This window comes from Columba livia, chromosome 2 (assembly GCF_036013475.1).
Source record: "Columba livia isolate bColLiv1 breed racing homer chromosome 2, bColLiv1.pat.W.v2, whole genome shotgun sequence".
NCBI lineage: Eukaryota > Metazoa > Chordata > Aves > Columbiformes > Columbidae > Columba > Columba livia.
Genome location: NC_088603.1, coordinates 47,497,902 through 47,525,543, shown reverse-complemented (window position 1 = coordinate 47,525,543; position 27,642 = coordinate 47,497,902). Strand labels below are relative to the sequence as shown.

General features: G+C 42.0%; 1 protein-coding gene and 1 long non-coding RNA gene across 3 annotated transcripts in view; both read left to right on the top strand.

Moving 5' to 3' along the window:
* Positions 1–19,225, top strand: part of LOC110356462 (uncharacterized) — a 28,248-nt gene extending 9,023 nt beyond the window's left edge. The window contains exons 3-4 of the long non-coding RNA XR_010470160.1: positions 2,131–2,223; positions 17,553–19,225. This is a non-coding gene — a long non-coding RNA (uncharacterized LOC110356462). The remainder of the gene's footprint in view (positions 1–2,130; positions 2,224–17,552) is intronic.
* A 1,865-nt stretch (positions 19,226–21,090) lies between these two features.
* The window catches only part of LARS2 (leucyl-tRNA synthetase 2, mitochondrial), an 87,528-nt gene continuing 80,976 nt past the window's right edge, over positions 21,091–27,642 (top strand). The window contains exons 1-3 of one of the 2 annotated variants that reach the window (XM_065051765.1): positions 21,091–21,228; positions 24,149–24,399; positions 26,197–26,325. In XM_065051765.1, the coding sequence (XP_064907837.1) occupies positions 24,166–24,399; positions 26,197–26,325 (363 nt within the window). In that variant the 5' untranslated portion in view covers positions 21,091–21,228; positions 24,149–24,165. The remainder of the gene's footprint in view (positions 21,229–24,148; positions 24,400–26,196; positions 26,326–27,642) is intronic. The other variant, XM_065051766.1, reaches the window with a different exon arrangement.

The window sequence follows — 27,642 nt, the reverse complement described above, 5'->3', positions numbered from 1 at the left end:
ACTGAGGGTGCACTCAATCCCCTCATCCAGATCATTGATAAGGAGATTAAACAGAACTGGCCCCAATACTGAGCCCTCAGGAACACCACTCGTGACCAGCCGCCAACTGGATTTGGCTCTGGTCACTGCAACTCTTTTGGGCCGGCCATCCAGCCAGTTCTTTCTCCATCGCAGAGTATGCCCATCCAGGCCATGAGCTGCCAGCTTCTCCAGGAGAATTCTGTGGGATGCCATGTCAAAGGCTACAATAGCCACAAAAAGCTGTCTGAAAATGTTGTTATGAATGACTCAATGTTAAAAGTTGGAAACCTCTGGACAGTCTCAGTGAGACAGATGTGTAGACAAAACAAGTACCTAAAAAATGAAGTTAAATTAAATAAAATTCAAACTCGAAGAAGAGATTGCAGTAAAACACACACTCCCCTCCACTGTCCCAGCCAGCTCTGATGACAAAAAGGTCAGAAAACCGTTCACTGAAAAAAACCCACTCTGTCCTCTGAAGCAAGGCAACAAGCTAGACATGGAAGACTGTGCCAATGGAGATACAGCATCCATATTTTAAGTGTTTTCATGACTGAGGATGAAAGGTCCTTTCCTGGCTCTGAGCAGTATCTAGCTGGGCCCCAGAGTCTGAGTCCATTCCAGAAGCTGATTATGGGGGTTGGTTGTAGAGCTAGAGTGGTGTTGGTGCAGTCATTTTTAGAGCAGGTATGAATTCTGGAGCTGTTTGGTTTGGTGTGAGTGGACGTGTGTCTAGATAAGGTTCTAACTCACATTTGAAGGTTCTAGAATGTGTTCTTGATCACTTGTATGTTCTAGAGCACTCTCTACATCATGTTCTAGATTCTGTTCTAGCCCACTTGAGAGTTCTAGGGTGTGTTCTGGATTGCTTGCCGGGTCCAGATCAGGTTGTTCACTTGCCCGTCCACTTGATGGTCACTTGACAGTGTGTGTCCAGCTCACTCAGTGTTTCTAGAGTGTGTTCTAGGTAGCTTTATGGTGGTTTCCCTGTTTTGTTCTAGATCACGTAAGAGGTTTCCCTGAGCATGTTCTAGGTGGTGTTCTAGATCAGTTGGGGGTTCTAGAGTGGGTTGCCAGTTCTAGATTGGGTTCCAGAGTCAACATATGGTTCTGGAGAGGGATTGTGTTCTGAGAGGGGGAGGTCCTAGAATCTAGTTCAGGGAGTACTCCTGTTTTGTTACGTCATAAGGATTTATGGTACTGCTAATAGAAGTCTCCTTAGGAGTTTTTGTTTCCTATTTTTGTTTTTTATGTTTTGTTTTCATGCGTGCTTTTTTTCTTATCTGTGCCTTTTTTTTGAGTCGAAGACCCACAGGATGGAGATCCTAGCATCCCACAAAATGCAGGTCTCACAAGTTCTAGCACACTGACTCATACTCTTCCTGAGTTCCTAGTTATCAAGCAATGTTAAAAGATAAATATGAAACCCTTTTACACCAGCATTATAGTCCTGATCTCTCAGGACAGTCAAAACATGAGTTTTCTTTCTTTGACTTTTTTTCTCAACCTGTTTGTAGAATCTATTTTTTTCTACAATATCCTTACATAGCAAAGGCTAATCTGAAAGACACTTGTTCATCAGGCATTGCCTTTCACTAGTAAGCACATCTTATTAGAGCTGTAGTGTTTCTCTCTGGTTGTTTGGTTGTCTGTCTGTGAAAGCTGGTAGCTGGTCCACTCAGCCTGAACAAGGAGAAAGCTGACAGGAGGCCCTTCAAGACCCTATTCTTCTTCTGCTGGCTTGCAATCTAGTTCTGAGCTAGTAATTCCCCCCACAAGTAATGGCTTTTATTTTGTTTCATCAATATAGTGGTTCAAGAACAAAAAGAAACCAGAGGGTACCTAGCTGTGCCAGTGAAGAAACACCTCCGTGATTAGCAAGTAACTTGTTCACTAATTCCCAGTTCAAACCCATGTTTTCATCACCCTGTTTTGGTTCTGCAGCCACAACTAGCTTGAGAAAGATTGAGCTGTTTATTTGCAACTTAAAATGGATGTCCAAGACACTGCTTTTTAAAATTATTGTTCTGTATTGCTGACTGATTTTCTACTAAACAGGCACAGTTACTTAAATGATGCTGTGATATTCACACTTTGTCTTCTGTTCAGTTCCAGGAAATTTGTCTCACGGGGATTAGACATACTGCCATCTGCAATACAGACGTTTCTATCAGCAGATATGACCAGGAAAACCTACTGTTTGTGAGTAATTTCTTCTAAAAATAAGCATTTTCTAGTAAGTAGCAGAAAATAAACCAAATATGTGACTATTTTGTAAGGCAAACACCATGGGCATGGAGCAGGGTGCTAATCCCTTCCCAGCCCAAATGCAGCTTTTGAACATCTGTCCCACAACAGTGCTGGGAGCACTGGCTGGGACCATCGGTTGGGACCATCCTTCAGAAGGATTTGAGGGTTTCCAGCCAGTGGTCCCCGCTCCATTCACCTCTGAGGGAGTGTGAATCTCTCTTCTGTTCATATGGTGGAGAGAAACTGCAATAGCAGTGGACAGGGGAATGACATGGACACCTAAGCTGCTGAGGTGCAAAGGGAAAGCTAGCATAGGTCAGATTAAGGGGCAGGATCAGACCTTCTCCTTATCCTATAGGACCAGCCTGGGCAGGTACCAAAGTCTCCATGTGTCCTCTAAATGGCACAGCAGACCTTTTTGGCAGATTGGTAACCAAGGGAATAAATCAGAGCTTATCATTAGCAAAGTAATATATGACAGCTCCTCTTGTCTTTCTCTTAGCACTGGGTCTTTTGTGCCACCAAGAGACAATGAAATTGACACCAACCTCTTAATATACTTGCTCTAATGACAGGACTTTTGTGACTCCTAACTGCTTTAGCTTCAGAGACAGCTGTTACCTTTGTAAATGCTGCTTGGGTAGTAATGCATTAGGTACAAACAGTAACTGCCAATTATCATCCTTTCCCACCAGCCCATAAGGGAAGGAGACTTTTGTTAGAGACGGGCCATAAAAAGATTGCTGATTCAGCTTCTGGCAAAAATGAGAGGGCAGACACCTGTGGCCAGGAGGCAGGGGGCAGAAATGGGGCAGGAACATCTTGGAAAGGCAATAAAAAGGTCAGCTAGCTATAGGTTGTGAAAACAATAACCAGTAAAGAGCCCACCATTTAACCCCCTACTTCTACTGCTGTACTTAGTCATTAAGTCTCTGTGTGATGAATTAAACCCTTAATTTGCAGAAGTGCCAAGTTTCTGGTTTGTCTGAGGGAAACAACTTGAGAGTAGTTTTGTTTTTGTTTTGTTGTTGGTGGTGGTTTTTAAGGCTCCTGTTTGGTATTAAGGCAGGGCCAACCTTGTCTCTAAAAATTATGACTTTCTAGCAGGGGCACCAGAAACATCTAGCAATTCAGACTTCCAGATTGGAGAAATAATCACCGCTGGCACTGAAAACAGAGAAAATGTCTTCCCATGCCCTACATCTCCCTGAACTATTGGCAAGAGCTCAAGGATAGTCTGTCATCCACATTTGGTCTGGAGTCAGTGGGGCACTTCTGGCATCTCATACTTTACAAAGTCCATAGAAGAAAAATAATCTTCTTCTCATCTTAGCTAACAGGGTAAACATGATGTGAGGCAGGTCTCTGCTTTCTGCAAGCAGGACACATATAGACCAAATCAATTACCATCTTCCAAATTGTCATTCTTAACCATATGCATCTCCTAGGGTCAATCTAGTAAACAAAAAGGGAAAAGTTTTCATACCAGGACTCTGCACAAAGCAGAGGGGATTCTGCTGAGCAGAGGTGACCATTAAGCCAGACAAGGGGCACTGTCCTGGTGCATTGCCTGTGCTCTGCTCCAGGCACAGCATCCTTCGGGCAATTCCACTGATGAACGGGCTTCAGGGGCACTTTCTGTTAGGTATGAACAAGAGATGGTAGAATCTGAGCTTTTAGATTAGTTTGATTTCAGGTAGCTTTGGTCTGAGTTGCTTTTTTTGACTTGCCCAAGCTACAAAAGGCATGAAAGCAACAGGAACTTAGCTGGAGAACATAATCTGGGGAGCACAGGCACGATGCAGTACAGGAGAGAGTTGGGAGAACTTTGTGAAAAATTAGCAGAAGAAAATAATTTCTTTACAAAGTGATGATCTAATCAAAGAAAGCAGTGAGAAATCCTAGCTGCTTGGATCCTACAGTTACTCTGGGTCAAGAGATAAACAGTCTGCACCGGATGGACCTGTTATTCTTCCCCCCAAAACCCAGAGCTCTGGGACAGCTCTTCCACAAATATTTTACAGCACAGCTCGCTATGCGGCCCTGCAGGCTGAGGCCAGTTGTGTGGCCATTTCTGTCCCTAATGGCGTGCTCCACTGTGGCCCATGTAAATCAGCGAGAAACATTCTTACAGGAAACTGGGGTCTTGAATATAGGCCCTGAAATGTAGCACATAAATCAGCAGCAGTGTTGACATTGCATAAAGGGCAGGGTGAATAATAATAGCAACAAAGAACTCCCAGCATCCAGAAAGCACGGCAGAGGTTTGGCTCTGCCACCAAGCCAGTTGTTCAGGAGAGATTTAAATGTTTGGAAGGAAAGCTCAGCAGGGCAGTCATGCAGAGAGCTCCTAAAAGGCTCTATTTCAGCTGCAGCCCCCAGGTGCTAAGCACTGGCTAAGGATGCTGCCACAGAGCACAGCCTCTTCAGCACTTCTCCATGCATCTCCAAGCAGGTATGTCCCAGAGACCACCGCCCTGTTGCAGGTGCTTCACTCCATACTGGAAGGCTGTCAAAACTGAAGCCCGCTCCTCTGCAGCCTGTTAGAAGGTGCCTCCAGCAACCTGCCTTCTGGCCAGCTCTTGCTCCCCTCTCCAGCAGCCACCTCGGCCATTTTCAGCTCAGTGAGAGGATCCTTTTCCTACGGAAATTCAAACCTGGAGCTGAAAGCTGCCACTGTCCAGCCTCACCCTCCATACTCCCATTGCAGCGCTTTGCCAGAACTTCCCTGGCAGACCCTGGCCGTGTTCCCACTGGCCACTTATTGTGGCCTTTCAGTATTTAAAAGGGGCCTATAAGAAAGATGGGGACAGCCTGTTTAGCAACGCCTGTTACGATAGGACAAGGGGTAATGATTTAAAACTAAAGAAGGGGAAATTCAGGCTGGGCATGAGGAAGAAATTTTTTACAATGAGGGTGGTGAAACACTGACCCAGGTTGCCCAGAGAAGTGGTAGATGCCCCATCCCTGGAGACATTCAAGGCCAGGCTGGACAGGGCTCTGAGCAACCTGATCTAGCTGAAGATGTTGCTGCTCATGGCAGGGGGTTGGACTAGATGGCCTTTGAAGGTCCCTTCCAACCCAAATCATTCTATGATCCCCAGCAAACTCTCCCTGCATTGCTTCAGGGAAGCCTTAGGAGAACAGGTTACCACAGGTATCTTCACTGTGGCTCTTTGGAGTCTGGACAGACTGCAGTATTGTCAAATGAGTCTGTTCCTCAATGGATTATTTTTTAATTTCTTCGACAATTAATTCTTGGTCTGTACGCTGACTCACTGAGTGCTGTGCCTCTCTCAAGTAATGCATGCTAATGATCATCTGCTCTGGATTTTATGGCTAGTAGTGGTGAAAGATGAAAGCCCAATATTGCCTATTATACTGGAGCTACAGTCAGATATTAAAAAAATCCTCCAAGATGACATCTGTTGTAGCCAAAGTTCACTTATTCCTTCATGAAAATTCAATTACATTAAAAAAAAAAAAGGAGGATTTGCAATAGATGGAGGATGATTCATGCTTAAATATACAGCCGAATGCCACTCAAAAGTCTCTCTTTTCCCTGGTGCTTGCTGTTTTGCGAGTCCATCCAGGGAAGAACTATGATTAGTGCTAACAAATACATATTTTCTCACCTTGCCCTTCAGCATTTCATCAGACATAACAGTAAAATCTGGTGTTCTTTTGACATAATGCAAACAGCATTCTCTGGCTCTCTTCTCCTCTCTCCAGCCTGCTTTATCTTTCACTGCTCAGCAAATCTCCACATAAAGCTGATGTTTAGCTGCAAAAATGAAGTGTATGTAGGATATGCACGAATACAGAAAGTAGCAGGACTGTCACTGCCTGGCCCTTTTTGGAGAATTTGGCCCCATTTCAGCGGTTAGTGAACAGCCGCCTCCCAGCTGGGATTTATCAGCTAAAGACAAGGTGATACAAAAATCTAGTAGAAGTGCTAGAGCTGTGAAAAACTGAGGGCACTTTTCTGGCTGTACTCTGGAAGCATCTGAGCCTGGGCATTTATGTCCCAGTGAAGGATGCCCGGTTCCCAGCAGCTCCCACTGAGAAGAAACAGGCCCCTGCAGTGAAGATATGACGCTACCGAATGCCAACTAGTGAAAAAAAGCAAAGCTGAAGCCCTGAGACAAGCACACAGATTGATGTCTGGCACAGTCTCCCATATCCCTGAGTTGCAGAAGTAGGTCAGAAACTTAAGAGATTGTAGCGTTTCTATCCAAGTAGCAAGTGCTTCCTTGGATGATCTCCACTCTACAGCTGCTGAATGTCTTTCAATTTCTCTTGGTCAGACCAGTCCCTTGCTTGCTTTGGCCAACACCCAAAGCCAAACTGGGTCTCCTGCTCCACTTGTGCAATGACACAGTGATGCGGGACCATGCTTCCACAGACTCATGTCTCCATTACATGTTTTTGAGGACCACAATTTTCTGTAATCCAGAATTAAGCTATTGCAGTTTTGTAGGGGAAGATTAGCTTGCTAAGACACTGGCACACCTCCAAGGCAGCCACAGCTGGACTGTCAGTAAGCTGGTGGCATGTGAAACCAGGTTGCAGGAATGAGACGTGGAACGTGACACCCATGTAGGTATCCTACAGGAACCATGAAGAACTGGGGCCGGGACCCCATGGGCAGGAAAAACGATGGAGAGAAGCACACAGACATGGAAACCATCCCTCGTTGCCCAGGAGAGTCTAGGGCTGAGCAATGTTTTGTGCGATAGAAGCTTATAACATCTCACTTATATTATTGTTTTTAAACTGGGAGGTTTTATCTGCCAGAAGCAAAGCAGCATTACCAAACACTTAGTTTTTTCTCATTACTTTATCATTGGGACTTTATGTACCTGTGAGTTTCACAGACAAGATGGATCCTTGGGGAGGATGCCTGAGCAGGGTCCTGCGAGGTTCTAGCCCAGAACCATGGTGGTGAGGGAGGCCACGACAAACACGCTGTACTGGGTAAGGAAAGCAGGGTGCCAGCCAGGAACTGTGAAGACTAGTTTGAAGTTAAGTCCTTTATATATATACATATATATATATATATATACGTGTAATTTTTTTTATTATTATTTTTTATTTGTCCTTCTTTCATGTCTCAGGATGTTCTGACTTCTGAGGATTTTATGGTTGCTCTGGTAATTGAATGATTCTCTGTGGGAATGAAAATGTTATTTAGAAAAATTCCTTGTGAAAAAGTGACAATTAACTGCCAGCAATTTTTGTAATGCACACTGCAATCACAGATACCAGAGTGCTGATTAAAACCAAGGGCCACTCCTGCAGATACATGGGGAAAATCACTCATGGTCTCTTGCAAATTGCAATTTCACATGCTGGCAACCCAGCAAAGCACCCTGGCTCAAGCCTGGGGAATAAAAGCACAGGAACAGGTCTTCCATGTGTTTCTGCACTAAGGTTTGGTGCTAGCAGAACAAGATGTTCCAATAACCTTTTGAAAGGTTAGACTAATTCAGTTGTTTGGGCTTGTGAAAGCCAAGCTGCATTAGTCCAGTTTTTGTGTGATAAGCGAAGGGAGGTGGCGTAGAGAGGAGGGTCTGGTGTTTTAAGGTGTTTTCATGTGGCGGTTGGTATTAATATAAAAAAACAGATGAGCTGACTGATGAGGAATTCAGCTTTCTGACAAGGGACCAAGGGGACAGACACCTGCAAGGTTGTTGTCCCACCTTGGCATCGCCAGTCCCCAAGCCAGGCTGCACCTGTGCAGCCCCAGTACCATCATCCTGGGATGAGAAGAATACGTGGGGATGAATAATTCAGCCGCAGATCAGCTTTCCGACTGCACAGCATTTTTTTCCGGGCTGCTATTTTTAATTTAGGTACTCCCACATGTGTGTTTGGTAGATTAGAGACATATGAGAAACAGGAGAAGGCGGCTGACGCAGGCAGGTAGCAGAGCCTGGGGGTGGTGAAGGTTGAACCAGTGCTCGCCTTGAGCAGAACTGGTGGGTGCCACCTTTCTTCCAAGGACAGCATGGGGCTGAGCACCTCGGAGTCCTGCTTACTTTGGTGGGAGCTGAAAGTGCTCAGCACTGCTTGCTTGGATTTACACCCCTGTGTCGGCCACCGCATAGAGACAGTGGAGGTGCCTGTACAGTTATAGCTGGATGTCAGGGGATTTGGATTCAGTTTTGAGGCCTGCTACTTCTCTGTGCAAACCTAGTAGATCCTCTCTCTCATAGTTCCAGATTCATTAGTGGGAAACACATAACCACTGCCTCACCTAGTTATAATCTCTGGGAATAAACTATCGCTGCTTGCTTATAGCTATAAAGGATAACTCACAGGGGAGCCTCTTCTGTTGTAAGGTGGCATCTTCCTACCACATTTTTTAGTCACAAACATCAGAAGGAGGGAGTCGTCAAAATGGTTAAGAGGAGAAGGGTTTTAGCTGCAGCAGCTCAATGAGAATGTGAGGGACTGTAGGAAACAATGGGACAGAAAAGTTGCCAATTTGGACAAAAGCAGAGCTATCATTGCATTCTCATCTCTGTGAGAATCCAGATTTCCAGAAGAGACTGACCGGCTTTTTGATTTGTACACTAGTTCCTACAGATTCTAAACCCAAAGATCAAAGCATAAACGAAATCCTGTCATGTCTGAGAATTACCCTTGCTGTGTGTACAGTGTTTTCCAATAAATTACTTTAAATGAGACCTAATAACTGCTTTTACAAAGTCTAGACTGCTTTTGCAAATCCCTGGCTCGTAAAGGCATTAATATGTTCCTGCAGACTCAAGGAAAGCTTTGAAATTTAGAGTGGATCATTCTATTCTTCTTAAGTTATACAGAGCCTCAACTCTTCAGCTGTAAGTCACTGGATATGAGGAACGTCTTAAAAATTAGATCAGAAGGAAGCAAGTGTTTGAAACCAAAGAGTGAAATAACCAATGTGAGATCATCCTGTAGACTACTACCAGGGCTGGGGAAAGCATCCACGTTTCTGAGGCATGGAGTACTGTGCTACTCCTTCTCAGCATCTAAATAAAGAACTTTAAATTAGAAAAAAAAAAAAAAAAAAAGCCCTTTCTTTATCTATTTCTTGATCTTCGTGATTCAGAAAATTCTGGACTATTGCTTAATTGCTCAATTTCAAACTACAAAAACCTGATGCTGCTTCCAAACTTTGGGGGGAAATAATGGAAATAGAAAATGACTCTGTAGTGATGAAGAAGCCAACATCCTTCACAGCAGAAATTTGATGACTAATGTTCCACAAAGCTTGGTGGTCAGTTTTAACCATGTGATATACAGGAGACTGGAACAAAAAGCACCTTAAGTGAGCTCAGTATCTGAGCCATAGCACTGCCCAAGAACTAGCTTTTGCATATGCATTGTATATGCCTAGAGTTTCTAAACTTCTATAAAAATTGAATTACTTTTCTTCACTCTGATGGCACGTCTAAAGGCATGATGCAGATTTCTCATACACCTTTTCAGCCACCTAATTCTCCATCACTCCTTCCAGATTTTTGGAAAGTTGTTGGTATGTAAATTTTTTTCCTAGTTGGTATTCTCCAGTTTTGTCAAAGCTCAGATGGGTAGAAAGGCAGCCAGTAACCAGCTTTCAACCTGTGAATTAGCTGTAGTACAGTCACTTTGTAGACTTCTATCAAGAAAGCACCGACATTCGATTTCCCACCAGCAATTTGGTAAGTCATAGACTTACAACAGCCTGTGGTAACCATCTCCCAACACATCTCTGCAGCCAGCACCTGTGCATTTTCTTTTTTTAAATACAGCAAAGCAGTTAATAAAGAACAGGCACGAAAAATCTCGGCCAAGCCTTGAGAAATCTTAGCGTTGCATTCACGTAAAAGAAGTGTTATTGTGGGCTGGGGATTCTAGGTGTCAAGCTATCTTCTAATCTTAACTCTCTAGTGGGCTTTTGAATGCTAATGAGTAGCAAATGATATATATAAATTAGCATAAGGTTAACAGTATAAGTATTTGGCTTGCAAAACATACATAAAAATTGCAAATATTACATACTCTGCTTAGACATAGGAATGTAAACAGGAAAAAATACGTCCAGAAAACTCTTTAGAAGTAAGAATCAAAAGCAGGAATCTGACTACATGGGCTGTATATACAGAATATCTGCATGGTGTTTTGGTATTTTGTTCATTTCATGCAAATTCTTTTTCACAAGCTCAAGCTGAACTGAAAAAAAAAAAGTGGATTTTGGCTACTGAAGCAACCCTGTAGTTTAGAGAGGACACAATGCCAGGACACACAGACAAGTCACCTCAGCATCCCTGTGGGTCCACATAGCTAGAAGCAAAACTCACCTTGAATATAACTTGGCATTGTTGAGTTCATTTATGGCAGCAGAATCTAAAATGAGCCATACTCTCCAAAGAGACACTCTCAACTGCTAAAAGAAAAGTTGCACTCGTGTAAAAAGTCTTGCCTTGTTGAAATATAACTACTTAATATTTTAAATTTTTTTCTTATTTTAGAGATATCATATCTCAAACATCCTATATTAAGAAGAAATATAGTCCATTTTCTTATACAGTTTTTGTGACATCTTTTCCTATAATTTCAGCTATAAAAGGAAAATGAGTGGCAGGTTTTATAACATCAGATCCTGAAAATGAAATGTTATTTGGTATTTAGGAATTGCAGTCCATTCAATCATGCCGTTAGTTATCTAATCACTGAAAAGCAAGAGGATTTCTGTCTAGTACCAATGGATTTGAATGGCATATGCATCATAGTTAACAGCCAAGACCATTCTAAGTAATGAACTTAATATTTCTGTAGTCTGTGTGGTATTAAATGTATCTGTTTACGGTCAAATTAATAAATTAATTTAAAAAAAATACAAGAGTTAAATTATAGTAGATGATTGTTAGGTAAGACTACCAGATTTCAAAGAGTATCCACTATGCTTTCCCAATCCTGTTTTTCTTCCTTTCCAAATAAAATTAAATTAAAAATTCCTTTAACAGGACGCAGAGCTGCAAATAATGCTAAGGAAGAATATAAGGTATTTGCAATTGCACGAGACAGCAGGGGATTGTAACAGCATCATCACTTTCCCAGCTGTAATACATGCAATATCCTAAAGCAGCACAATAGTCTCTCCGCTGGACTGTGAGCAGGTGTCCTCTCTCCCCTGCGCATGACCTCCAGTAGCTTCTTGTCCTTGTCCCGGTCCTGCTTGGGGTCCCCCAGCTCAACATCCTTCACCATTCCCTGATCTGGTTCGAGCCTTCCCTGGGACGTGGGACTCCCAGCCTAACTTGTTTCCCGCCTCGGCTTTGCTATGGAGCTGAGGGTCTGATTTCTGACAGCAGGTTATGATCAATGTCGCTCCTCCTAGGACTTTCCCGTTTGTCATCTTTGGTTTGGTTGATGATGGAGTCCTTATTGTATCAGCACAGTGCAGCAAACAGGTTTGGACAAAACATCACACTCAATTTTATGTGAAATTTCGCATGCTCAATTTATCATGCTATTCTTATGCACTGATGGCTTTTCGGCAGATTTTCCTCCCTGTCCTGGCATCATGAGAAGCAGCAGATCGGTAAAGGGACATAAAATATTGATTTTAAAATGCAGAGATGTCCTGCAGCCTTCCTATCTTTACAACAGCCCACCATGCCCAAAGGGCACAGCTGAACAAGGTGTTGACAGAAGCTATCCTAAGGGATACCAGCTCCTTTTTTTGGCTTCTGTATTCAACAGAGAGAGCAGGAGTCTGACTTAGGTACCCTACATTGTCACTGCATGAACTTTCCACCTGATTGCTAAGCCTTCCTCAGCTAAAATAGGCCCTGGTGAACATTGTCCCAAGCCCCAAGCCCAGGATGGGCTCCACAGGGCCCTAAGTAGGCTTCCCACACAGAATCACAGAATGACTGGGATTGGAAGGGACCTCTGGAGATCATCTAGTCCAACCCACCTGCTAAAGCAGGGTCACCTAGAGCAGATTACACAGGAATGTGTCCAGGTGGGTTTTGAATGTCTCTGGAGAAGGAAACTCCAAAAACCTCTCGGCAGCCTGTTCCACAGGCAGCTCCTCACTGGCCCAGGGACAAAGTGACCCACACAATCTGACTACTTCCAGTATAAAATGGAACAAGAAAATAGTCTGTCCTTTGCAGCATTACCTACTTTATGATCCCAGAAGCAAGGAGCTGCCATGGTTCAATTGTAAAAAAATGCTGATAGGAAACAGCGTTGAGTCACCACCCATGACCATCATTCTTCCATCATTCAGGCTTAGGTCATTCTGGAGTGAACAAGTGGTTTTCTTACGTCAATAAAGTATGAATCAAGGCATATACTGTGCTGAAACTGTACGTCCTTTGTTTGAATCTGCTTTTTGGGGCAGGCAGGCATAGAACATCTTCTCCTGCATTTCTCTAGCAAGTCATTTCAATGGGAGTAAGGAGTGCTGAGTGAGCTTATCTGGTACATCTGAATGCCTGTAAGTCATGCAGGCAGTTTTGCTGAAAAATGTGCAAAAGAACATTCTCCCTTTCGAAACTTAAATCTTCATTTTTATTAAAGCATAATGAGTTTTGAAGGGGGAGCAGAAAGTGATTTACCGAAATGCCAACTTTGCATTACATCTATAAAACCTTTAGGTTTCCCACTGTACTGTAGGATGGACAGCACACGCCTGTATCTGCCTTACTTCATGGTTCAAAAGGGAGCAAGGCCTTTTAAAGTGTTACTTCACAAGGTAATTTCAAATTTTTCTGCAAAAATAAGGACTTGAGTGACTAGTTACAGTTAGTCTGCATTGCCAGACCTAGGCCAGACCCTGGCTCTTCACAGAGATCATGCCACATCATCTTTTCTGTTAATAGGCTGACTTTCATCCCCAAAGTTTCTCGAGTTACTGGAGGATCTCTCTTATCCAATAGTGACAACCTGCTATTGCTTCCCTGTCTAAATGTAATATGGTTACCTGGGGTTTTTTAAATCCTTTTCCTTAAATAGTTCTTCTCTGTTCCTGGTATTAGGCCAACCAATAAATTCTTAGAAAGAAATCAGTATCCCATCATAGCCTTTATTTTTTAGACCAAATAGCACTTTATGCCATCTCTCATATGATGTGCCCTGTGGTATATCTCTGCATTGGTTGCAGATTAATTCATCTTTCTTAAAGAAAGGTGACAGCAGCTGTGTTGCAGATGTGCATTAATCCATGCCTTCCATTATACAATGAAACTTTCCCATTCTGCTGGAAATACCTTGTCTGTTGTGTGCTATGAGCATGTACACCTTCTTCATGGCTTCATCCCACGGTCAATTCATAGTAACTCTGTGATGATCTATGACACCCAGAGTTCTCTCTGCCAGAGTCAACCCTCATCTTCCTTAAAGAAATTCCTCATTGACTCTGAAGTGCACACCCTGACATTCTGCTGTAATCAAACACTTCTTTCCATTTATCTACCTGTCTGAGTCAGCAAGGTTTTAATATATGACAGTTTTCATCCATGTTAGCAACGTCTCTTCGTCTTCGGATTTCAAGGGCACACCGACTTCCTATGCTAATACAGTTAATGGAACTACTACCAGCACTGGCCCTAAAATTGACCCTTGAGGAACTCACAGTAACTTGCTTCTTTACTCTTATCTTTTCTTCCTTTTCCTCTGCTGTTTTCCATCAGTCAGTTCTTCCCCACATTTTGTGTTCTCTGTTAACCTCCATCTTCTTTTGCTTCATTACTATTTTCCCATTTGGGAGTGTATCAAGTGCTTTGCTAAGGTCCAAATGAGATTTACCACATTTTGTATTTTGGAAAATCCATTATGTCATTTAAGGAAAGCTATCAGATTATTCTGGCACCATGTTCCTTTGGTAAACCCAGGCTCCTTTCATCTTGCTTTGTGTTCAACTAGAAAGAATAATTTAATAATTCTTTCTCCTTTGGTAATTACACTGTGTGTAGAAATACAGAAAAAATAAAAAAGTAGACTGCATTTACTTCAGTCTGGGGCATATTTATATGTATGCAGATAGAAAACATGCATATATGTGTGTGTGTTTATATATACATACACAGACAACATGTACGTATACATGTAAATACATGTATACAACAGCTTCTAAGCTGCACTGAGCTTTTTAGTAAATACTGGCATTTTAACTTTCCCATACAATAAAGATCAATTAATACTCATTAATTTTAAGATCTGCAGATATTTTCCTCCTATTCTACTCCAGTACTTCTTCTGCAGCCAGCCCACAGCCAAGGAAACAAACCCAGTGCGCAGTATGATTTTACCCAGAACTCAAACTGTTTCCTGCTGTCAGGTATCATTACAAAGTTTAAGTGCAATCTAGTTGTTGGATAATTTCAGTGACGAAGTTGAGCCATGAGTATAAAAAGCCGTTTTCATAGCCGCAGTGAATGGAAAAATTCCCATTCACCACCTATTTTAAATATGAGGGCCTGGATCTTAATGAAAGAAACATCATCACATGACAAGCGTTTAATTAATGAGTATCTGTCTTGTTATTCTTTCTTGTCTGACATGGTAGCACATAGTGTTGTAATACACAAACTTACTGTGAAAGAAGGTGGGAGAAGAGGGGCACAGCACCCCTCTATAAGCTGGCTGTAGAGATGGGGGATCTTCTCCCACACATATATATAGAGGGTACATATCATATAAGCGTGGGAGCCTTCGCTAAAAGCTTAAAGCAGCTGGAATCACCAGCCTCTTGGCACACAACTGACTTGCTATCTCAAATGACAGGTTTAAAAAAAGACAGAATGAAACCCCAGATTTCAAGAATTTGCATTCCTATTTATACAGAGGAGACCTCATGTTCCCAGATGCATCTGAATTGTCCGTAACTTAATGACAATATGGTGTCATCATAACCAGAATCCACCAGCTCGTGAAGATTGGGCTCTCAGTCCTGTGACTGTAAATTCAAAACTTTATGCAGTTTTACAGGATTTTTCCAGATTAAATGCAAGTAGAGCTTTGAATGTTGCAAAAGGGTAATTTTGCTCATCACTGTGTGTAACTAGCACCAAACAACAGCAAAATTGTGCTAGCGAATTAGAAGAAGATGGCAAAGATGAAAATACAGCACAGATTACTTTGCTTGAAAAATGGACTGTCGATGAAAGGCAAAAAAGAAAAAGGATGTTGATTTTCATAACTTCTCCCCACATACCTGCACATACCTACTCACAAACTTTAGTCTGAATCAGTAAGATGCTGTAAGCATCACAAGCACTGGTCTGATACCTTTGCGAGGAACACCGAGGGTGTGCATTTTGGGTTAAATACACCCCTCTACAAACACCCAACACAATACCGGGGCTGCACAAAATCCCCTCAGAATAAGGCTCAGCTAGGATTCGAAATGGACCCAGACCCATGTTCCAGCTCCAGGTTCAGGGAAAAAAAACAGCCTGTTAAAACAAGACTGGTAAATACAATTCCACTCAGTCAGTTCTTGCAGCATATGTCCAAAATCCTTCCATATCATTCAGTGGTTTAATGAGTCAGGCAGGCAAGAGGTTCGTGGATTCATCCTAAATTATAGTCTAGCTCTTCTCTCTGTTTCAAGAGTTTATTCTTCCACAATATTTAAGTGCTTTTAAAATAAAATCTGTTGCAAAAATGAAGCTTCTATTCATCTTCATGGTGTCACTCAGAATTCTTCCCTCAGATGGTGGACATGGCTTGGGGAGGTTACTTTTTTTATTTAGTGTATTATTTGATTGCTTTTTTATATTCTCAAGTGCTACTCTTCACATCCCTGCATTTTTTATCTGACCTTGTGTTTTAAAGCAAAACCACTATATACATGTATATGTAAACAAGAGCAACGTGAAACTCAGAAGGAAAAGCCACTCTCAAGTTGTTTAATGGAAAAAACAAAAAAACTTTTTAATTACATGAAATGGCACTGGGATTTGAAGTATGCGGGCAATAAAAATAACTTTGTATTCCAAGTACTGCTTTTTTTAATCCTCTTTTTGTAGGAGGCTGGAAAACTACTAGTCATATTGTTGATGTAGGAGCGAAAGAGCAATGCCAGGAAACACAAGCATCAATTCTGATAATTATCAGCAAAGGCAAAATTATACTTGTCCGGATATCTGGGAAGCATGTCTATTTAAGTGACAGACAACTGGGGCACTTCTGCATATTTCCCGTACAGGAACTAATGAATTGCCTAACTACTTAATCATCTCCAGACTTTGCGTTTATTAACAAAAATGCTAACAAACAAGTTAGTATAGACTCTAAAAAAGAAAATGGGAATATCAGCCTCATGGAAACTAGTTTACTACCAAGTTTATTATGAAGAAAAACACAAATGTCATTATATCATTAATTTTCCATAATGAAAGGAGACTGAGCAAATAGCCCAGGTTAATAAGCAATACCCACATGGGGAAGGTGGGGATCATGGGAGTGCGGGGTAGGTCTCTGGTTTGGAAAAGTCTGAGTGTCTCTTGTACATGTACCATGACAATACAACCCACCATTTGTGGGGTTCATAGTTTGAGATTTTGTCTTGAGCCTCTGGCACATCTGGATGCTCTTGAATGTAGCAAGAAGGTACTTGGTATAAACTCTGCTGCTTCATTTATTCGACTCACATAAAAATTAAAGGACAAAGCAGTTCCCTGTAAGCTTCCAGTATTTTTCAGCACCATCCCAAGCTCCCTCTCATTTAAAAAGAGCATAATTGCCCCAGGTCATTTACTCCAACCCTTTTTCTGTTTGTCATACATATGGCAGGTGAATTACCTTCCTTGCACAACTTGGCCAACCTTTCACACATCTAAACACACACAGATGGCACAGCAGACAGGAAAATCTGACCTCCCATTGCTGGATGAGGGAAATATCTCAGAGAGGTTAGCAGTCTTGGATAAGACCACAGACAAAGTCAGTATCAGATTTTGGAGGAAAGGTTTGGTGTGCTTTTCACTGTTCTTTTCAGATCATGGGATGACTATCCGTTGCCATTTCTCAAACTTACTGCTGACATTGGATCTTGGTATTTTTAAAATGGTCATGCCAAACAATTAGTGCTTAATAGACAGACAACTCACTACTACTCCTACCATGAATAAAGCAATGAACAAGCCTAAATGCCAAACTGCATCTGCACGATTTTTGATCCTCATAGATTATCACACACAGAATCACAGACTCAAAATATCTTTGCTCTTCTTTCTTTCTGTGTATACCTCTAGTTGGTCTCAGTTTTTCTCATCTAGTTTAAATTTTTGTTACAGATAAACTTGCACCTCGTTTAGGTTCACCTGATATTGACTGCCTTTGTCACTATCAGAATTCAGTCAATAGAACAAGCTTCAATAAAATGGGAAAGTGACACAAATGAAGAGTCCAATATATTCTTGAGGTAAGTTCCCAATAGCATCTTCTGCGTGTCATCAAGTAACACACAATTAAAACCTGTGTCAAATGTGCTTGGCTTATTTTTATTGACAGCTAATCAGAATCACACCAGCAAGTCTTCCAGAAGTAAATAAGAAATAATAGAAAACTATATGCCTTAATTTTTCATTTTTCGAGTTTATTTTTTTGAAATAATGGGTGCCAAGTGGCACCTATAGCCAAGACTTGGCACAACACTGTGGTTCTAAGAAAACTTCCACCCATTTATAAACCTCTCTAGCCGTACCTCTTTTAGCAGCATCAAAAACTATATCTGACTTTTATGTGAGCTATTTGAGTTGTTGCATAATTTGGTGAACAGACATGTGCTGGAGGCTCCACATAGGCCAAACATAAGTGTTTCCAAGGTATGGCAGGTTTGCATTTGTGAATAGCATCCATCTAACTTCTTTGGAGGCATTTAAGATTGTGATTAATTTAGTATTATTCTAAATGGATTATCCTCAGCTTTAAGCAAATGAAATACATAAGAAGATTGTCAGGATGAGAACACAATATTTTAGTGAAATGAATGGATTAAAAAGATAAGACAAAGGTCTGACTACTCAATCAGCTATAATCTTGATAATCTTGATGGCAGGCCTTGAGAAATATAGGTTAATATGTTTAATGTTAGCTACTTCAACAGCCCTAAGATTTAAATGTATTGTAAAAAATTGTAATTCTAAATTTGAGATAATGGTTGGACTTTTAAAATGTTTTCAAGGCAACAAAAAATAATTATCTCGTTATTTTGCTACCTCCACTCATTCTGAGCCCTACCATGCTGTCCCCAGTCAAGGTGAAAGGCACTACCCACACAAAGTAAAGAGTTTTTCATTTGCAAACAAGGACAGCCTGCTCCCCCATATGAGGTCACTTCTCTTTGGAAGTGGGAACCTCTCAGGTGCCTGAGCTTAATCCAACAGGGATTATGAAGGCAGCTCACAGCTAAGCAAAAAATGAAAATAAAATTCAACAAGGCTGCATCTCAATAGGCCAGCCAGGTGCTGGATATGCTGTTGGGTCATCTGTCACTCCTTAACAGGCAGTAGCCACAGCAGAGGGCAAGGAGCGAGCAGGGACACAAGCCCTCAAACGACCCCATGTGTATCAGCAGAGCTCAGGGCTGGTGCGAGGGAAATCATCGTTCACGGGATGGAAGGAAAACATATACCACCTGGTCATGAGCTCTCGTTTATCCTGGGACTGAGGATCCTGAGCTGAGGACCACACTGCCTGTTCCCCCACACTGCAAAATTCCCTGCCCTCCCCCAGCTCAGGAACTCACACAGCAACAAATTTGAGATGAGTTGGTCTGTTAGAACAAAGTCACTATCACTTACTGAGAGGGAGGTCAAGAGGAAAGCAAAGTAAAATTATGCACAGTCACAAAATCACAGAATGACTGGGGTTGGAAGGGACCTCTGGAGATCATCTAGTCCAACCCACCTGCTAAAGCAGGGTCACCTAGAGCAGATTACACAGGAATGTGTCCAGGTGGGTTTTGAATGTCTCTGGAGAAGGAAACTCCAAAAACCTCTCGGCAGCCTGTTCCACAGGCAGCTCCTCACTGGCCCAGGGCCAAAGTGACCCACACAATCTGACTACTTCCAGTATAAAATGGAACAAGAAAATAGTCTGTCCTTTGCAGCATTACCTAATGACCCCAACAGCAAGGAGCTGCCATTGTTCAATTGTAAAAAAGAAGGAGACTCCACAACCTCTCTGGGCAGCCTGTTCCAGTACTCTGGCACCCTCAAAGTAAAGAAGTTTTTCCTCATATTCAGATGGAACCTCCAATGTTTACCTCTGTGCCCATTGCTCCTCATCCTGTCATTGGGCACCACTGAAAGGAGTCTGGTCTCATCCTCCTGACACCCACCCTTGAGCTATTTATAAACACTGATGAGATCTCCTCTCATCCTTCTCTTCTCCAGGTTGGACAGACCCAGCTCTCTCAGTCTCTCCTCATAAGAAAGATGCTCCAGACCCCAAATCATCTTTGTAGCCCTTCAGTGGACTTCCTCCAGTAATTCCTTAACCTTCTTAAACTGGGGAGCCCAGAACTGGACACAGTACTCCAGATGCGGCCTCACCAGGGCAGAGTAGAGGGGGAGGACAACCTCCCTTGACCTGCTGGTCACACTCTTCTCAATGCAACCCAAGATACCGTTGTCCTTCTTTGACTACAAGAGCACATTGTCACAGTCCTGGTGAAACTGTATCAGGTTATAAGCAGGGTGAGCATCAGCGCAGCTCTCAGTTCATTTTTGCGATGAAAAGCTTATAATTTAAGCATACTTGACAGGTACACAACAAGCAGAAAACATACTCATTAAATACTTAGTCAAGTAAGAAGCCCCTATCTCCAGGGTACAAAAAGGTTCACCTTACTGTAGGCACTGCATTGCGTAAACAGAATGTGTTGGTTTAAACTCTGCTTGAAACCCACAGTGGAGAAAAGGTTCTAAAATGAAAAGAATCAACAGTTGCCAGCAGCAAAAGGGCACAATCCACAGGAAAAAAAAAAAAAAAAAAAAAAAAAAAAGAATATTCTTGGTCCTTGGAGGCTACTACAAGCTACTTGCAGTAATTAAAAACAACTCTGAGCTGCACACTGTTGACAACTGGGTACAATGTTGTTTTCCAGCCAGAGGTAGAATTAATTACGCTGCTCTAGATTGCCTTTATTGATTTCTCCTTTTTCTTCTTCCTCATTAGACAAAACAACATCACAGAACAACTATTTGCTTTATTGCAGAATCTGCATCTATTAAAAAAAAAAATTACAAAAGGGAAATAAAATTATTGAAGACAAAATGCTACTGAGATCTAGCCGTGCACTGTATGGTTACCTTACATAGTATCTGTAGGTGCTGTAGAAGTGAGCAAACTAATCAAAGACTGTGCAACTTATGCATAGATTCAACCCCAGTTTATTCAATGTTTTTATTTGCTGTTGATTCCCTAGGTTTACATCTTAAATATCTGAAATACAAAGATACAGTGATAAATTCAGCCTCATGGTGCCCAGCACAAGATCCTTCAGACCCATAGCAGTGTTCTTATAAGTTACTCAGGTGAGCAGCCTGCTCTTCCTTCATCCTCTTCCCTCCTCACCAAACATCTCCTGAAACGTTCATAAGTCAAGTTTTAAATGCAGGCTCCGAGTGAATCCCGCCTCAGCGGGCATCGCACCCGGGCGGCCTTCAGCAGGACTGCTATTTCAGCAGGGACCACGCTTCCCTCCCATTCGGCCTACCGGGAGACCCAAGGCTAAAAACGCGGCGCATTTCCCACACCTTTTTTTCAGGCCCTTTGGTCGGGCAGATAAGCCACCCCACAGCACAGCCCCCGCCCCTGGAGAACGCCCCTCGGCGCATGTGCGAGAGAAGGCGCAGGCGCAGTGTTGCCGCACCCCCCAAAAACCCGAGACCAAGATGGCGGCGCGCAGGCCGGTGCGGGGAAGTTGAGGGTGCTTGAGGCTCAGCGGCGGGTTCCCGCGCGCAGGTAACGGTCCCCCAGCGGCGGGCGCGAGCGCGGGGCTCGCCTCCTGTCAGCCTAACGGTTCTAATGGTTGCCCGCTTCCTCTCCTCCTCACGCTCGCCCCCGGGCGGCCTTTGCCGCCGGTCCGTGCAGCCGTGCGCTCTCCGCGCTTACCCGCGCCCTTAGCTGGCTGCCCCGCCGGCTCTGCAGCCCCTCGGAGCGCCCCCGTGCCCTGCAGCGCCCCTCCCCGAGCCTCCCGCCCCGCGGGACTGCCCTCCCGCTCGCTCCTTCCCGCCGAGGGAGCTGCCTGCTCCCATGGTTTTCAGCGGCGGGCCACCAGCCCAGGGCTTTTGCTGATGAACTGCGGGGCGGGGGGAGGTTGGGAGAATTAAATTTTATTTTTTAATTCAAATTTGAGCAGCAGTGAAATGAAAGGAGTTTGATGGCTTGCTTCACTTTCAGGGTGAATGAAATGCTTTGGCCTTTACCAAGAAGTTTTCAGTATCTTAATTTAGTAAAGGCCTTTTCTCTTGTGTGCTTATTGCATCCTTCCAGATCAGGGTCTCAGCCTTGGTTCCTCTGTCAAACCCGGCCCCTTCCTCCCCTTTTGGCACACCTGCCTGAGGTGGACAGGTTTAGATTGTGACCTGCTGCTTCAGAGACACACACAGCATCGGGCTGGGTCGCCCTTCTTGTTCTGGTCCCATGCGCACAAGCCTGGAAAGGCAAAACCACGTAATGCCACTTCTCTTGCATTTGGTCACGCTCAGAGAGCTATGAAATTGGTGAAGGGTTTGGAGAGGAAGCTGTATGAGGAGCAGCTAAAGTCAGTTGGTTTGTTCAGCCTGGAGGAGACTAAGAGGAGACCTTGTGGCGGCTACAGCTTCCTCACAAGGGGAGGAGGAAGGGCCGGCTCTGAACTCTTTAGTGACCAATGGCAGAACCCGAGGGAATGGCAGGAAGATGTGCCAGGTGAGGTTTAGGTTGGACATTAGGGTTCTTCCCCAAGAGGGTGGTGGAGCCCTGGAACAGGCTCCCCAGGGAGGTGTCACAGCCCCAAGCCTGATAGTGTTCAACAAGAGACTGGACAACACCCTCAGGCACATGGTGTGAACTGAGGGGTTGTCATATGCCAGGGCAGGAGTTGGACATGTTGATCCTTGTGGGTCCCTTCCAACTCAGGACATTCTATGATTTATGTGCTACATGTCCTTGCTCAGCCTGGTGTCTGACTTGCTGATCGTCCGCATCTTGTGCGGGAGGGGGTCAGGGAGAGGGAAGGAGACCACAGATCTCTTTCTCATCCTGGGTGTCCATGTGTTTAAATGAGCTTTGCTCTAATGCTGTGTGACCCAGGCAGCAGCCCCTTCACCACTTGCATCCACTGCTTTGAACCCTGCTCGCATGACCTATAGGGCCTGAGGCCACCCAAATGTGCCCTGGCAGGTGTGACATTGGCAGGTTGGCTTCTCTTGAGCTGTGTGCAGGCGTGGGATCTAGCTCGTGTCTTTTCCATCTCTTTTCAAAGTGTGTGTAACTGTTGCATTTTAAAATGCATATATTTTTAAATCAACAATGCTAAAAGTGGCCTGCTATAAGGAAGTGGTCCTTCTGTTGTAAAATAAATTGAAATAATAGAAATAAGACATAAATAATAAAAATCAGTCAAGCAATGAAGTACCAAAGTGCGCTTGCTAATTTTGAGCTGACTGAATAAATGTGAGGTTATGGAGGAAGAGAAATCAGGTGTCTCCTGAATAATTTATGTGCACCTGTGCTGGGAATCCTGAGCTCAGCCCTGGATTTGTTATTACAAGTGGGAGAGATTTTAGAGATTAGCAACAAAAATTTCAAAGCACTAGCTATACTGGGGACCCAGTTTAGGTGGTACAGCAACTATTTCTACTGGTAATGTTGCCATCATACGGGAAATACATAAATACAACTGTTCTTTATGCAGAGTTTCTCTACACACAGATTTTGCTGATGTAAATTTTTGCAAGAAAAATTATGAGCTGACTGAAATAGCTAGCTTGGTACAACAATCAAGTGTATAGGCCAGAACTTGGTAAAAAATACAACCACAGAGAATAGGAAATATTGATATAAATAAGATTTTTGAAAAAGGAATTAGGCATCAAGATGAGGAAGAAATCTTCTCAGCATAGGGTTTTTTAATGCCATATTTCCTACTGTAGTGTGTAAAATCAATAAATATCTATTGAGATCAATAACAAACTTGCAGACTGTTTGATCTTTGTCACATCTGAATATTTTTATTTTAGAAGATTCACTCAAAAGCATCTAAGGTATTCTTTTAACTGGATAGTTAGTTGATAGAGATCTGAGTTGCTTTACTTGCTTGATTTGTTGAATTATATCTTGTCTGAACAGTCTAAGTTTCTCATGTAGTTCCTATAGGAAACTATACTGAGGAGGAAGCCCTTTAGCAAATAGTTGATTTAGAATACCTAGTTGAAATCTACTAAATATAGTCTTGCTCCCCTATTTCTTTTCAGTGGTGACAAATTCAGTAGTTTTACAGGATAATTTCATCCAACTTCCGCTTCTCCCTATTTCATTATAATTTTTTTCTAATGCCCTGTTGGCCATCTTCAGTAAGCTGAGTTTCTCAAACCTTTACTTGGCTAATCCTGCTTTTATGGGAGACTGAATGCAAGAATTGTATCTTATTAGAGGAGAAATCTAAACAGAACAGTTTTGTTCTGTGCAAAGACCACAGTTAGTACTCTTGGCTAAAAAATAAATGCTTTTCTAACTCGGAACACATAGAAATAAAATGCAAGTACCATGGAAAACAGCCAAGTAATCTAAATCAAGATATAATATGTTTCATAGCCAGTAAATTTCTGTACAGTAATAATAACCACAGATTTTCTGTGTACATATTGAGGACTGAAATTAATGTTTTTGTCTTTTTCAGATATCGTAACCTTAAGAATGCAGTCGGTTTGTCAGAGAGTTGGCACTTGTTCCTCATGTTTGAAGCGACAACTAAATGTCTTCCTGGGATTAATTAAATGGCAGAGAAGACTGGTTCCCGCTTGTGTCAGAACTATTTACAGTGAGACGGGGAAATGGGAAAAAAACTATGGGTTGCAGACAAGAAAAAGAGTTGAAAATTGGTGGCTCCCAAGAATAAAGGATCAGTTCTGCAAAATTTCAGAAACTGATGTAAGCATTACGAGAAATTTGGAGATTACATGATTAATAGTTTTGTTTTTTTCACAATGAAATGAACTGAAAATTACTTAGTACAATTGGCTTATAATGATGAGATGTATATTACATTTCAGGGGAAAATACTTTTATGTGATAGTAGGTTATTAAAAACAGTTGGTGAAATAGGTGGAAAAAGAATAGTAAAAAAATTCTAGGAAAAACACAATCAGCAAGGTATGAGTTTGTAAATTTAGGAAGTATTTAAGTAATCAATTCTTTCTTCGTGTATTATACTTAATTTAGGAATTAATTATTTGAAGTACTGAAAGAAACATCTTATATGTTCATAAGTTTTGTAAACAATTTTCTAAAGATCTTGTTCCCAGTGTTTATGAAAAATCTATTACACTGCATATTGTGATTAATTAAAATCTGTGTTAAGGGAAGGTGATTTTTAAAAAGTATTTTCTGGTTTACAGTGTCCTAGGAATAATTAATGTCTTGCAGAAAAAATTTAAAAAAAGTTTTCCCATGCAATAAAAGATCTTGAAAACAGTTGTAATCTCAGTCTCTGACTCTTTTTGCCTTTACAATTATGCTCACTCACATAGGTATAGAAGCCTTTTTTGTGCCCATTCATGTTTAGTCTTTCCTAAAACGTGCCCCCTCTCCAACCAAAAAATGATTGTATTAAAGTGTTGGAGAGAGAAGAGAGGCTTGTTTTTTCTGAGGAATAAAACTGAGATGGAAATGGTGTGTATGCATGCATGTAGCAGGGAGAACATTAATTTAGGCTTGTGTCTTTAATACCTGACAACAGATGTATATGTAGGTATCATATATAGTATGGATGCTAAGTTATAATTGTATTTTAATGATCTTTTATGCTTATTGTTGAAATATATTTAATAACATCTCAAGAGGGAAATAGTGTATAGTACTGCAAGTATTCAGATTATTTCTAATTTTGCTATTATTGGACAAAAGTGATAAAGAAGGAATATATGATAAATGTGAACAGAGTTTGGTTCAGAATAGTAAAAGCTGTCCATATTTTTTTTTCATTATTAACATAAGAAAAATAGCGTAGGAACTTATTGAACATGTACTAATTATAATTTCAACGGTAAACAAGGAATAATCAATGTGAGATAATGTTTTATTTCTTTGCAGCTTTTGTCAATTTATTCAAAATGAACTAAATTAAATTTTTTCGCTATGCAAGACACTGCTTGTAAGATGTCTTTGGATCTGAGCATACGTAGTGGAACTGAACAGTTTCACATCAGTGGCTGCTCATGTGATTGCAAATGATTTAGTCACTCAGTGAGCTGCAGCAGTTCTGCTGACAAAAAGCAACTGGCCCTGCGTGAGCTCGATGTTTGCTGTAAATACAAAGTAAAATGCTGATTTATCTGTTAAGAGGATAATTTAATCTGTCGTGTTTTCATTTTTTTGTGGGACTGATTAGAAGCACATAGATAATCAGCGACAGATGCGATGGTAGGGAACGGTGATTTCTTAAGCTGCAGTTACATTAATATATCTTTTATTGAGTAACAGTGGATTAAAATGATTTTCAAGTGTCATATAAATAAAAATATAAATGGCAGCAAGGTCTGGTAAAACATCGCCATTTACAGCCCCGAATAACTTGATCCTAGGAACTCTGTCAGTGGATCAGTTGGATCAGTTCTAGCAGAACCTTCTGTCTTTTCATGGTGCTGTGTAGTTGATAATGTGTGCATGTGTTTATTTAAGTGAAACGCTAACTCACATAGTCATAATGTTATAAAAATTTCTTTCTAGAAATCAAGACCAAAGTTTTATGTGCTTTCTATGTTCCCATATCCTTCCGGAAAACTTCACATGGGCCATGTTCGTGTCTACACCATAAGTGATGCCGTAGCTCGGTTCCAGAAAATGAGAGGGATGCAGGTAAGAAAAGACCAGCAGTAGGGCTGAGTGGGTTTTATTTAATGTTTTAATGTCAGAACTGGTCAGGAAATAGGTATTTTCCAAAATCTATTAAAGTGGAGGCTTAGTTGGAATATATGCTACAAATTGATAAATAATGAGCTGTGGAGCTTTGAATATTAACATTTTAGACTTTTAGAACAAGTGGTGCTCAGAACTCAGGGTTGATAACAAATTGTTAGAAGCTGTCTCAAATGATACTGCGGATGCTGTATCAGCTACCTGAGTGTGTTATGCATGGCACAGTGTTGATGAAACCTGTGGGCCCAAACATTTCTGTGAGAGGAGACAAGACCCTACTGCCATCTCAGTTGGACCATGGGGGACAAAAAAGCATCGCTGGTAAGAGAAAACTGAGACACCACAGAAATCAACTCCTTTGACCTCTTCTGCTCCCGACTAAAGGTCGGTGTCCTTTGTCTGACTCAGAGGGGCATCCTGCTCTTCTGGGCCAGCTTGGAGACAAACCCTTTCTCATGGCTACTGTAAGTCAGATGAATGGAATCATGTCACATGTCACATCTTGTGACCATAACTGTAGAAGTTTCTGTTTAGTAGCAGCTGACCCCTTGGCTTCCCTACTGTAACCTTGCACATACATATCTAAGTCTACAGGGTGGGCTAGGACTTAACTGCTTGCCACATTTCCATGTTGTGTTCCTCTTTTTCCCAATCTGCCCCATGCCTGGCATAATTTCTCCCTAAATTTTCCCTCACTCCCTTTTCTCTCTCCGGTAAGTAGAAGGTCTAGCGGAGAGCCTAGTCCCTGCAGTCTGCAGGTGGGATCCTGGTTAGTGTTCTGCAGTAAAGACTGGTGGATAAAGTTTGAAGAATGTGAGGATGGGTGAATTGTGGCCTGAGTGAGAACTGTATTAAGGGGGAAGAAGACATCTCGTACGGGTAAAATGTTAAGAATCTGGGAAACTGGGAAGGAGTACTATGGAAAGAGAAGACCCAGTTTTGGAGTAGGGTACAAAAGGAAAGAAATAGCAGTAGGCAAGAATCCAGGATGAAACTCAGAAAGGAATTCTTATGTCCAAGAGAGAAAGAGCAGCTCAAGAATATAAGAATCAGAACTTCCAAGGAGTACAAAGATGATGAAATGAAGAAAAAGTGTGAATTGCTGGTTGTTGTACTAAATGCAATTTCCTTGCTGCAAATGTTGCAGAAGTGTAGCATTTTTTGGATTTATCACCATCCATGAGACTCTTAAAGGTATTGTCACTGAATTATTCAGTGTACTGCCTTTCCATATACTATGTGTTTTATGCCAATGAT